This window comes from Ceratosolen solmsi, unplaced genomic scaffold, assembly GCF_000503995.2.
Source record: "Ceratosolen solmsi marchali unplaced genomic scaffold, CerSol_1.0 scaffold53, whole genome shotgun sequence".
NCBI classification, from domain to species: domain Eukaryota; kingdom Metazoa; phylum Arthropoda; class Insecta; order Hymenoptera; family Agaonidae; genus Ceratosolen; species Ceratosolen solmsi.
In genome coordinates, this window is record NW_011948441.1 from 1,506,167 (window position 1) to 1,520,131 (window position 13,965).

General features: G+C 27.6%; 1 protein-coding gene across 1 annotated transcript; it reads left to right on the forward strand.

Moving 5' to 3' along the window:
* Positions 1-12,274: 12,274 nt before the first annotated feature.
* On the forward strand, positions 12,275-13,306 carry LOC105365748 (asparagine-rich protein-like). Its single transcript, XM_011503982.1, has 3 exons — positions 12,275-12,301; positions 12,358-13,207; positions 13,272-13,306. The coding sequence occupies exons 1-3, from the start codon at positions 12,275-12,277 to the stop codon at positions 13,304-13,306; spliced, it is 912 nt and encodes a 303-aa protein (XP_011502284.1).
* The last annotated feature ends 659 nt before the right edge of the window (positions 13,307-13,965 follow it).

Consider the following 13,965-nt stretch of genomic DNA (forward strand, 5'->3'; position numbering starts at 1 on the left):
AATCAACCGATATTATAAATGAGAGAGATTTATTTGTAAGAAAAGGTAAATTTATTTTGAAAACGTACTGACTTTTGGTTATTTGATAATTTCGATAGCAGGATTAAATATGCGAATTAGAATGTGCCACTATTTGTCAAAGGATAAATATACTTACGTACAATAATGTAACGGGTGATCTTTCACATTTCACAAGAACTACAAGCGTATTACGCGCACAAATGCAAGTATAAATTATGCAAATAATTTTATTTTTAATTTGTTAATTCAGACGGTTAATTAGACAATATTAATGTCAATGGCTCACAGACCGGCTAATTAAATTTAATATAGTAACGTAATATTATCAGAGACTGGAGTCCGATTGATGATACAAAGAGATGATTAGAATTTATGATTATCATAAGATTGAGACTATATAATTTTTCTCGAGATGATAGGTGCTAAACTTACATAAGCTAATAAATTGAATGGTAATGGCACGCTGAATTACACGTCTCATCTTAGCTCGTACGATTCTGTCAGTGGTATTATAAAATAATTATTCATCTCGTTTAACATTGAAATTTCCATATCGACTTTTAAGTGTCGATAAAACTACATTAAATAACAATGCACGATAAAATAATATTGCATTAAGTGTTTCATCGATACGATAAATTAAATAGAAGAAGAAAAGCACAAACAAAAAAATATGAGAAAAAAAGTATTACATTTAATTGTACGTTGTAATAACGAGTAGTGTAATGTCACCGATAATGCGTAATCTTAAATCTCCTTACTCTTAGTTCGCTTACTCGGTTTCTTTTTCAATTGCGATTTTTATATCCAAGAGATCGCTTCGTATTATGTAAAATCCTATTTCCAATAGCGATACTTACAATCATTAACGAGCTGCCATAAATACAACGAATAATAACATTGGTGCATTGATGTAGTGTCTTTGTATAGGTCGAGTCGATGATTCGTAGGTGATTGTCGGCTAAACTTGCTGTACGTGCAAAAAAAAAAACTAATGCACGCAAGCGAAATGGAATATCACAACTCTAACTTGATTTAAATTCCTAGAATTCTCCGTATACGATGTCTCAAGGCAATACAGCATTAACTTTAGAGAACTTCGAAGGAATGCAGCACATCTGCCAGGACTAACGCTCAAAAATAAATACACCGTAATAGAATTATCCTACGATATTCCAAAGCACGTCCTTCTCCCCACTCCGGCATACGACCAGTCGAATCACGCACACATGCACATATCTGATTACAACGATCTGATGCCGCGTTCTCCACGAATGTAAAAAAAAAATAATAATAATAAAGCCCACGGAACTCAAGATGACAATTTTGCAAGTCCGCGAGCGACGAGAGTTGAGGGTGCGCGAGTGAAATTCCGGCTGCGACTCTCACCGGAAGAGAGCGAATTCGCCCGACACGACCAGGCGGCTCCTTCCAAGTCGTGAATGCGGAAGCAAATGAGTTGGAGGGTGGCCGCGCGCATACTCACATTAACCGGGACTTAAAGGGTAGATTGAGTTCACGTTGCGAGAACCAAGTCGGAGACGGCCGATCGTCAGCGACGGTCGTCGCAAGACTGATGCCAAGCGACGGTGCACGTGTTTCTTTATACGGGACTGCCAAGGGATTTTCGCGACTTCGATGCTGCGTCTCTTCTCGCGTCATCCGTTTTTCACGGGTGAGCGGGCAGGCGCTAAATACTTGTGCGCATGAACGGCGACAATTTTTTTTTACAGTTGTATGCGCACGGACAGCTGGTGAAGAAAATCGGGATGTGCGGCAAGGGGAGGAGTATATATCCTTCACGATAAGAAAGGAGCGACTCGTCGGTAGAACGAATGAGCCTATACGTAGACAGTCCTATCATAATTTTAGTAATCTAGCTAATGACATCCTTATCGTTTGTCCCGGCTTACAATAAAGAGCATTGCGACGAAACTTTGTTTTTCATTGATACGATGCGATACATTTGTAAAGTTGTTTAAATATTTGCGGGCGGCCGTAGCTTTCAAACTTGCGAGGGTAGATAAAATGTTTGTTTTTGTGAGAAAATTAATCGAAACACTCCCATGAAATTATAGACATATTATTATTATGACAGAGCGAGGACAACATTTTCATAAGCTGAAAACTCAATTATTTAATGTTCAACGAAATTTTGTTTCCATTCGTTATTGCTTTTAGTCCAATTTTTTACTCTTCCGTTGTAATTGTTAAGGTTTAAATTGACCAGGGAAGGTGAATTTGTATATTAAATATACAATTTTGTGAATACAGTTTGTCGAACCAATAATTATAAAGTATTAAAAAAAACAGCTTTTATGTAATAAATACAATTGTTAAGAATACTTAAAAAAAATGAAGAAAAGAAAATGTGAACAAATTTTGTTAAAAATAATTTATAATTATTCTTATAGTTTATTCATTTGTGTACCGATTAATCTACGTTATAGTACGCGCATTTTCTAACAAATGTCGCACCTTCAAAGTTTTGGAACTAATCAAGTATATACGCGCGCGCGCGTGTTGTGTGTGTGTATGACTATTTATTAGATTCCTCGTTATAAGTAATAAAATATACATTTTATATGAACATAATGTAATGGTTGCAAATACTTTTGAAAAAATTGCTGCCAAGCTCAATAAATTGCAATAGATCAAGAAAATGAAAATCAATCAATCATTTACCAAGATAATCCTTTACGAAATACTACCTTGAATGAACCGTTCATGCACAAAGCTGAGATTATAAAACAGAAAATTTTTTATTCCTATTCTACAAAATAGACGAGATACGAAGTTCATTTATTTTAATTGTCTTTACTTTTACAGTACATATACTTTACTCGTGCTCGTGTTCTACTTTAAATCATTCTTTCAAAGAAGTATTGCACGAACTTTCAAAAATTTTCTTCGTTCGTTAAATATGATACATGAAAATATTTGGATTTCGTTGTATAAATCGATAAAAGTCAATTAATTTCCCATAAGAATTAAGGAATTCTTTAAACGAAAAATTATTCTAATTAAAATCTGTAATTAAATTCTATAATTCTATAATTAAAAAAATGAAAGAGATTTTTCTTAAGGTGTTACATATGTATTTGTAAAAAAAGAAGAAGATAATAAATAAAAGAAAACAAAATCTTTTGAAATGATAGCGTTGTATTGGATAAATAATTTAATTACATAAATTAATCACGTGTACGTAGCCATCATATGACCAATACATTGTGCTTTATTTTTGCGATAAAGTGGAATCATTGAACTATTTATATCGCTCATAATAAAAGAATTTAAATTGAAAATTAATTTATCAATTCATGATTATAAATTAATTTTTAATATTTAATTTTTATGGGTCGATTGAGAAACCGTGGCAGTTTTACAGCCTAATAAATGTTCAAATAATTTTAAACATTCTAAATTAATTAATTAATTCTAAATTAATTCTAAAATCATTCTATATTATTTTATATATAATATTCTATCTTTGCCAACTCGCCTTTATATCATAAAATTCGACATATTCTTTATTCAATCGTTTCTATTGTATAATTTAATATTTTTTAATTAGAGCTAAAAAAAGATTTAGATTAATGAACTGATAATATTTAACATTAGATACTAAGAAATATGCATAAAACGCATAAATATATATTCTTTATAAATTTTCTTTCTTTTAACTTTTCTATAACAAATATAAATGTAAATATTATTTTCAATGTTGATAAAATATCAAGTTTTACTGCAATCTTTACTAAAATGGCAAAACTTTTATGACTTTATTAAAATATATCTTCCATATAAAATTCATATCAATAATTAACATTAATAAATTTATTAAGTAATATATATATTATGACGATTTTTTTTAATGTATTTGTAATTCAATATATTAAAATTTTTATTCTAAAATGTTTAAAATACTCTTCACAATGAAAAAATCGATGTTATTTCATTTAATAAAGAAAATTGTATTTATGCAGATTTGTAGCTAATTTTAAAATTTTATATTCCCGCGATCTTAAAATTGAAAGATTTTATCGACACCTTTGAATTATTATTATTTTCATTTTTTTCATAAGTAATATATTACAAAAAAATATCATTTATAATATTATGTATAAAATATGAACTCAAAATTAACGGGACTCAAATAAAGTATAAAAAATTATACGATTAAAATAAATGAACATTTGCTTCAGTACAAACATTCTCATGCTATCGAAATTAATGAAAATAACAATAAGTGCAAAACCCATGTTAAATGTTTACAATTAGTTGTACAAGCACAAGTATATGTGTATGTGAGCAAGCAATTTTTTTTCATCTCAATGTCAATTTAGCTATTTAGATAATTATACTATAAGTATAGTATATATTTCATTATAGTATCCGGGCATAAAATCACTGATAAGTACTATACCGACTCCACTCGAATAATGCTCGATATTATAATATAGAATAAAGTAATAACAAATCTTACTTCTCATATTACTAACGATACTAACGTTCAAAATCATACCAGAGCTGTAAGAATAAATTTAAACAATCGATTATAGATGGCCGTAATTTTTATAACATCTCAACGATTTTACATGTTATGAATGGCGACTCTTTTATTTTTTGCATTTTTCCTTCTTCTTTTTTTTTTTTTTTTTTTTTTTTTTTTTAAAAAAAAAGCAGAGTAGCACGTGGCAACTATTGTCGATTATGAGGCGCACGAAGCTGATTATTCCATTCTCCCCTTTCCTTGGTCAATTTCACGACAAAGGGGACATTACTTTTCGTTGTTTTATCTGCCAACCGTTTTTGCCTTTAGACTCTTGCACGTCTCTTAATTATTCTAAACTCCTAGCTGTAGCTATAAAATACATCTAATTTTTATTTACTCCTACGTTCAAATTATTCACCGTTATGAAAGAATATATTGTTCGATTTTACACGTATTTTTTTATTAGTTCTAAAATATCTTGAAAAAACTATGTTTTAGCTACAATTACATTTGACTGTAGGATTATCTGGAATGCGATTTTTCTAATTTAATAATAAATCTTTTAATAAATCCATGGTCTGGACAAAAGACAATTTATCAAGCGCATAATATAATTGAAATAAATAAATATTCTGAAAGGTAGTAGAGTGTTACAATTTTTATTGCAAAAATGAAATCATCTTATCAATGATTTTCACTGTGAAGTAACAATGTATACAGGTACGTAGTAATAATGTATTAATGAGGTCACATAAGCTTATATATCAATTCGTTCCAAGGCTATACACATTTGTAATGAAGAAAAAAAATGAATTTGTTAATTAATTAAAGACAATAATTATATTCTCTATATGTTTTTAATTTTTTGAGTGGCATTTAATAACTTTCTTTATTACTTAATTTCCAAATTTAATTATTTATTCGACAAGACATTTATATAACGATTGAAATATTGAGAAAATTTTACTAAGCGCAATGAAATTATTTCAGAAAATTAATATAGTCTATCAATATTTGTATAAAAACAAAATAAGGCATACGTATTACATGCATCCTTTTCAAGATATTAAAAAAAAAAAAAAACATTAAAACTAAGGAACTTCAATTTTTAAATAATAAATAAGTATAATATTATGATAAATCATTGTATGTCAACATATGTTAAAAACGTAATTGAAGAGAAATATGGAATAAGAAAATCATACATATGTGAGTGATATTTATAATTACTTTATAAGCTAATATTTTTATTTACTTTTGTTATTTTTACTCCAAGAAAGTATTTGAACGAAAACTTTGAACTAATTCGCAATTATTTAGTGTTACAATTATTTCTCGTTGATGACGAGTTATGTCATAAATTAACGCTTATTGAGAAGATTAGCGAAAAGAAAGTTTTATAAGTTTGTATTCAAATATTTTCGACAAGTTAACATCTTAAATACATATCATTAGTTTTCCTGGGCTTTAATAATATAAAAAAATATTTTATTTACTTTTTCATATTTAACTTGATATATAAAATGAACGATAATCGTAATTTATTAAGTGGAATTGATTTATTAAATTATGAATGGAAATGAACGGAATTCATTTGAATTGACATTTAATTGTAAATTTTTACAAATCGTAATACCGAAGGTAGTTAGTTGTAAGTTAAATATTTTTCTAAACAGAGAAATATATATATATGGCACATATTAGATAAAGTAGGTTGGCTATTTTTTATCATAGCGAAAACGGGTATCGAGGTATGAAAGAACAATGTTATTTAAATACATATGGAATAACAGCCTCCCCCACGTGAGGAACAATTGCAATCAAATTATTGAATAACTTTAAAATAAAAATATTCTTAAATACTAAGCATACCTGATATTGCATCGGAGACAAATTACATAAATGAAACTTGAACTCGTTCTAAAATACATCACCAAACCATAATAAATAGTTACATTATCAAGTTGATATAAAATAATTGTACAAAAAAAAAAAAGAAATAAAAAAAAATTAAAAATTAACTTTATTTCTTATTTGCACACTTGATTGCGACTCTTGGAAATTTCTCGGTCCGAATAAACACCGAAATATAAAAGTACACAACCAGATTAATCTAACCTAAAAGGTCAACAAACCCCTCTTCTTCCCACGACAATATATGTGCAGGGCAAATGTATAGTGAAAGCGAAGAGGGCGTGAATAAGGAGAGCCGAATAATAAAATATGGACCAAACGTAATAGCAAACAAAAATTAACACGTTTCGATCAGTTGCACAGACACCAACAAGACCAGCAGTAGGATAAATAACAAGGATTTTAAAAATGACGATGCTTCTTACTCGGACGATTACCGTAGGATCGGGCACTAGTGTCGAACCACCGGCTCGCGATTTTCAGGAGCTTCGTGGCCTCGCTTCAATTATAAATTTCATCTCGTCGAACATTGACATATTCATCCCACAATACGAACCACGAATTACCATCGACTAGTAAGCCCTACACCAGGAACGACAAAAGATACGAAAATGCGAACGCTCTCATTCTCGAGTCAACACGCCGTCCTTCTTTGCGGCTTGCGCACATTCTCCCAAGTTTTGCTCTTTCTCATTCCCTCCTCGCACTCCTCTCCATTTCCCTACGTTTACGGCTATTAACACATTCGTACACACACCCCTCTTGCCATCGATTATTTTCTTTTATTATGTTTGATTTTCTAAGGCCTTTATGCACGCTCATATAACTTTATACCCCCGATAATGCAATACATGCACAATAACACAAGTGCAAACAAGTCGATTATTAGACGCCATAACCTCAAACAGATGAAAATGTACATTTGGATATAAGTGCCCTGCAAATGTTTATTTTCAAAACAGAATATCCGAGGTGAGTTGTTTTGTTATTATTATATTATCGTTCATTTTGAAAATCTGTTCATTAATAATCAAACTAGAATTATCTTCTGTAACATAGTGCATGCATTTAATAAATTTAATTCATGTATGCATGGAGAAAAAATTTTTTTTTTTAATCCAGTGCACTTCTTAGTTACTTTCGCTTAAATTATACATTTTTATTGATCCTAATGCTGGATGCTTTTGAGACTACATTTGGTATTTTTGGAAGCATACACCGGAGACATTCATAAGTCACCGAATGTTTTCTAAAATATTTCGAATAAATGCTTATATATATATATATATATATATCAAAAACGATCGAATGTACGATGAAATGATCGACCAACGTTTTTAGAGTTCCAATTATAATTGGCGAGTTGTTATGTGCTTATCGAATATGGCGCCAAAAATAGTTACAGTTACGATTGGTTCAACACTTGACCCAATGAATAAATAAGCGTACATATTCTTGTTTATTGAAATTCTAAGAAAGCACACCGGCGAAGTTTGAAAACGCGTCTGCCTTATCGTTGTGCGATCATATTCACCAAGCCAAGATCGGCGAATTGTTTCCGAGCTTTTAAGCAGAAAGAATTGAACTAATAACAAATGAAAACATAGTTTTATTATATTTTCGAAGGACCGTTTTTATGAGGCGTTGTTAAAATTTTAGTTTTGTGTTTGTGTTTTATAAGTTTTATAAGGGATCCGGGAAAGGAAGAACAAAGGAAAATTTGACGAATTAAAAAAAAAAAAAAAGTAAAATGTATTGATAAAAGTAAGACGCTTATATTTTTCATGAACCTAATTACTTTTCATAAAGTCTCGTTTCATCATCGAAAAAATTGACAATAAATTATTATACGATATAACTATATTTAATAACACGAAACACTATAACAACAGTGAAATATCGTTTGCTCTAATATAAAGATTTTTAAATATATTACACGTACGTGGTCAATATATATTTCCTAATTTTCAGATTTCAGTTACCATGCACTGTAATTGTTACCATCTTTAATAGTATTCAATTGTATTATTTTGTTTTTTCGATTACGTATTAAAGTTGATTTAGTTTCTTATATTTACTCTATTCTATTGTTAACTACTCAACATTTAGTAAAAATAAATAAAATATCTTTTTGCAATTTATAATTAAAATTGAATCAAATTCACAATGTTCATTGTAATTTGTTAAAACTTTTATTTTTCCATTAAATACAATCATTATGTTACATGCTACGCGCGCACGCGCGCACGTCTATCTGTGTGTAACTGAACTGTATCGATATATTTAAAATTTTTATCAATAATAGAGTTTTATCCTTTTATATTATCTATTGATAATATATTTTTAAATATGTGTGAAATATATTTTATTATATATATTATTGAATAAAATTAATTTACATTCAACATTATGCCTATACATATAAAGAAATTAGTTTTAAAATGAAAAGTAATGAAAAAAATTAATTTATATTGGCTAAAAAATTTTACAAAGACTTGTATCAGTATTTAATAATATCTTCTTTGTATGAGAGTTCATCGTTGGACTATAAATATCTATAAATGAAATGATTATATTTTAATTGTAACGATAAAGTACATTTATAAACTGAACAAATAAAATTCATTAATATTCATAATAAAGGTTTGTTTATCGTTTGTTATGTCTTGTCATAAATAATAGAATAATTTTCTTTAAAAAAACAAAAAATATATATATGTATATATATGTATGTACAATTTGTATATATATGAATTTATAACAGTACATATTTATTATATACTGAAAAAATAAATGGCAATAGTTTTCTTTTTCTGATGAAATATATATAATTAAAATTGTTAATTTATTACAATTTGGCAGATTTTTTATTTTAATGATGCTTTACAAAATGAGCAAGCATTTATTGATAATATTAAATATTTTTCAGCCAACACATCATCTAAAATAGGTAATAGTCATCCAATATCATTGTTTAATAATAAAATAAACATGATTAAAGCAGAAGAATTATTACAAATTAAAGATGATTCTAATATTAAATGTACACTGCAAATGAGCAACATACATGGTATTAATAATAAAATGCAGTCCTCATTAATTGATGCAAAAGTGAATTTTAGTGATGAAACACTTTTAGAGATTACTAAAAATCTCAAAGATAGAGATATTTCTCTATATGAAGATATATTTTTTAGTGATGAGGAAGAAGAACTTTTACAAGTAGAACAAAAAAATAAAGATTGTGATATTAATTTTTTAATACATAAGCAAGAAAAAGTAACAAGTAGCTCAACTAAAAAAAATGATTATAAGAATATAATTAATGATGAAACGCCGTCACAAAATGTAACTAATATTTCTAATTTATCATTACCGAAAATCATACTTGTTGATAGTACAAAAAATAATGGTTCAATAGTTAATAAAGTAAAATCAACTAATGATAAAGAATTACAGACTGAAGAAAATTTCTGTATCAAAGAAAGTTATGATAATACTTTTGAAATAGAAAGTGATGAAAACAATGAATCGTCTTCTAAGGAATTAAGTATTAAATGTATTTTACCAACTCAAGAAACAATAGGTATTAATACTAATGATCCTGTGATAACAGATGACATACAATTAAATAGCAATAAAGAATTGCTTAAATCTAATAATTTAAAAGAATTTTCTAAAACTATTCAGACTTCAGAAAATATTGATGCTGATACTAATAATGGGAAGGAAATACCTTTAGAAAATATAAAAATGGATATGTGTATCGCTGAAAATCAATGTTTAGAGACTGTGGACAAAACTATTTGTGATAAAGAACCAAATATTATTAGTAAGCTGCAGAATATGAATTGGCTGAAAAGTCGTGCATCATTTGAGTATGTATATAAATTTATTAATCCATAATTTGTTACAATTGAAATACGTGTAGTTTGCATAAACATGGGCTAATCAATAATCAATTGATATAAATATTAATTGCATAAATAGTTTACTTATATATAACATTTTTCACTTTGGGAAATATCAGAAACAAATTTTTATTCAATCAAATATTTTAATTAACTGTTAATTTATTAATATACATCCACTAACAAATGTCAAATGAAATTCTTAATAATTATATAAATGTAGTTACTTTCGTTTTTATTAACTAACAGTTATTTTTTTGTTACAGTGTTATAAATATGAGTCACGCTTTGAAACCTACATTAAAAGGTTTACCGAAAAAGGATGAGCAGAACAAAGATTACATTCCAAAATATGAAAATTCTAATAATAAGCATCGATCCAATGACACTATACAAAACAGCAATCACAATGACATATCTGATTCTTCTAAACAAAACAATGCTCAACGACAGACAAATGCAGCTCCATCAAAAAATTCTTGGGGTAATAATAATAATTCAGCGAAAAACCTTCTGCCTAATACCCAGTCATTAATAATTGTTAGAACAAAAGGAGGTGAAGAATTAAATTTGGCTTTATCTGAAAATATTTGTACAGCCCAACAGGATAATTTGAAATGTAAAATATCTGCAAAAAGTTTAAAAGCTAATATTCAAGATGATTCTAATAATAATTATTGGTTTGTTTTTATTATAAATATATTACATTTGTATGTTTATTCACATTCAATTCATTAAGCATATTTATCTATGCTAACGAATAGAAGCTTATTAATAAGTATAAAATTTACCAATTCATATATTAGAATATAAGTTTGATTAATTTTCAAAATATGTGTATATGCTATCTTGTCAATTATTTATTTTCATTATATATTATTATTATAAAATTGATTTATATTTATTTTATATAATATATAAAATTTATATTTTTACAACATATATATCAAATTGCACGAATAATGTTACATAAATATTACATTTTTTTTATAAGACTTCTTCAAAGAAAATACAAGTTTCAATATTCAAAGATTTATTTTATATAGTATAATTAATGATGATTTTGCTTTTAGGAAGAGAACTCATAAAAATCCTCCAGATAATTTATGTGAGGGTACTATTTTAAGCAGCAATGATGAAAATCAAGCAAAAGGTTTTATTGATAAATTCGGTCGAGTCGATGGTTATTCAGAAAAAAGACTATTTATAGGTAAAGGTGCCAGAAAGAAAGAACAAGATTTTATTAAAGCTCATACTGAAAATAAATATCGACTGCAAAATAATCAAGGATTCCTTCAGCCACAAACGTTAATCAGGAAATTAGATGTAGAACCAAATTCACATGAAGAACAAAAAGAAGAAATTAAAAATCAGCGTGAAAACTACGCAGAAGTAGTTTTACCAAATAAAAATAAAGAAAAATTTATGTATGGAAAATTTACTAATGAATGTGATTATCCTGAAACTGACATGTTAATAAATAAACATGATTATAAAACAGTTTATAATCAAACAACATCGAAATATGTTAATCATAAATGCAAAGAAGATTATTTAAAATCTAATCAAGACACTAAAGGAAAAAGTCAATCTTACGTTTATCAAAATCAAAACTTTCTCATTAGAGGTCAAGAATATAACCAAAATCAAGAGCAATCAATTAGGCATCAAAACTATTATGATAAGTATCAAGAATATATAAATAAAAATAACGAACGTTTAAATAGGCAGCAAAATTACTCTGATAAAAATTATGAAAATATTAAGAAAAGGCAAGAATTCTTAAATAGATATTCTAATTATGACAGAAACCAAGATATTGCAATTAAATGTAAAGGATATTTTAATAAAAATCAGGAATATTGTAATAGAAATAAAAATTATACTGAGAATTATAATAGAAATATAAATGATTTAAATAAACACCTGAAATATGCACATCCAGCTAAACGACGTTTCGGTAAATGTTTCAATGATGAACATTGGATGAATAGAAATAATTTCCCATTTCAAAAGTATTCTGATAATAATAGTCAACAAGAATGCAATCAATGGAAAACAAGAAGTGAAATGCAAGATACTAAATTTTCAAGTAGCTTTGATCAATATCAAAGTTCTGATTACCAAGAAGACCAGATTAATGTAGACAATAAAGTCGCTACTCTTGTGCAAATGGATGTTAAACAGGAGAAACAATGCGCTAATTATAATTCACCAAATGAAGAATTTTCTGATAATTGGGCTATGCCATATGTAATTACTGATTCAAATTCAAAAAAATCATATAGTCCTGAAAACCCAAATATATCAAAGATACCGAATCATCCTATGAACCACGCAAATAGGACTTCTGAAGTAAAAACAATAAATGAAATTATGCAAAATTCTATGATTTCAGAAACTCGTACAAGTCTAACAAAGGAAGAAACTAAATTTTCAAATAATTTTGATCAACCTAAAAATACTAATCAACAAGAGGGTCAGGTCAACCTTGATAATAAAATCGATACTCTTGTACAAATGAACATTAAACAAGAAGAACAAAGTGTTAATGTTCATTTATCGAAGCAGGAACATCCCGATAATTGGGCTATGTCACATGTGATTACTGATTCAAATCTAGACAGGGCAATTGATATTCTACAGAAAGCAAATATATCAATTATACAAAATCATTCTATGAATCAAACTACATCAGCCAATACGAAAAAATTAAACGAAGCCAAGCAGTTAATATCAGAAACCAAAACCACTTCAATATTAGACAAATGTACAAATCCTAAGAGTGTTAAGGAAGATTCAAACTCTGATCTACAACCTAATGCTATAACTGTTGAAAGTAATCAAAATATTCAGCATGCTTTAGGTTTGTTTTCTACTAACTATTTAATGAATATAATATTTAGACATTTTGAAAAAATAAATTTAAGAAGTTGAAAACTATTCTAACAAAAAATATTATTGAGAATATAAGTCTGTGATCAAAGAAAAATTCCTTATATGTAATAAAATTAATATATATATATATACATTTTTTTTAACAAATTTTGAATTTGTATAAATTTTAACAAAGTTTGAAATATTGGAAAATCTAAATTAAAATATATTTGTACGATTTCTTCAAAATATCCATAAATAAATAAGAAGAAAATTAATGTAAACTGCAGCCCAAAGAAATATCAATTGATTACAATTATATCAGACCACGAAAATGTACACATTATGCTTTAAAATATACATACATAACTTTTTTTAAAAAAATTCGTATTAAACATTAGTATTGATAAATCATAATTCCATTTAACTTATTTTCGTGTGAGTAACCGATATAATTTAATATGTATATATATATATATATATATATATATATATATATATGTTATTGACAATTTACATATATGCGTATAGACCAAGAGGAATAAATCGTATAATCGCATTTTGAATTTCAGGGCCAGTACATACCAGGGTATGTAATACGCCTCAAAATATCAATTTGACAACAATGAAAGATGAAGTGCCGTGTTTTTCTGAGGTAGTTGATGATAATGCAGTCATGTTAACTTACCCTGACCAAAGTGGCCAATTTCACCAAAATATGCCATGCGTGAGTTATGAAGTACCAAC

Bases quoted from the DNA above. Each gene is read 5' to 3' on its own strand.
- LOC105365748 (XM_011503982.1), top strand. From the start codon at position 12,275: ATGCACATCCAGCTAAACGACGTTTCG. The intron at 12,302-12,357 runs GTAAATGTTTCA...CCATTTCAAAAG, and splicing joins TCCAGCTAAACGACGTTTCG to TATTCTGATAATAATAGTCA. The intron at 13,208-13,271 runs GTTTGTTTTCTA...AATAAATTTAAG, and splicing joins AAATATTCAGCATGCTTTAG to AAGTTGAAAACTATTCTAAC.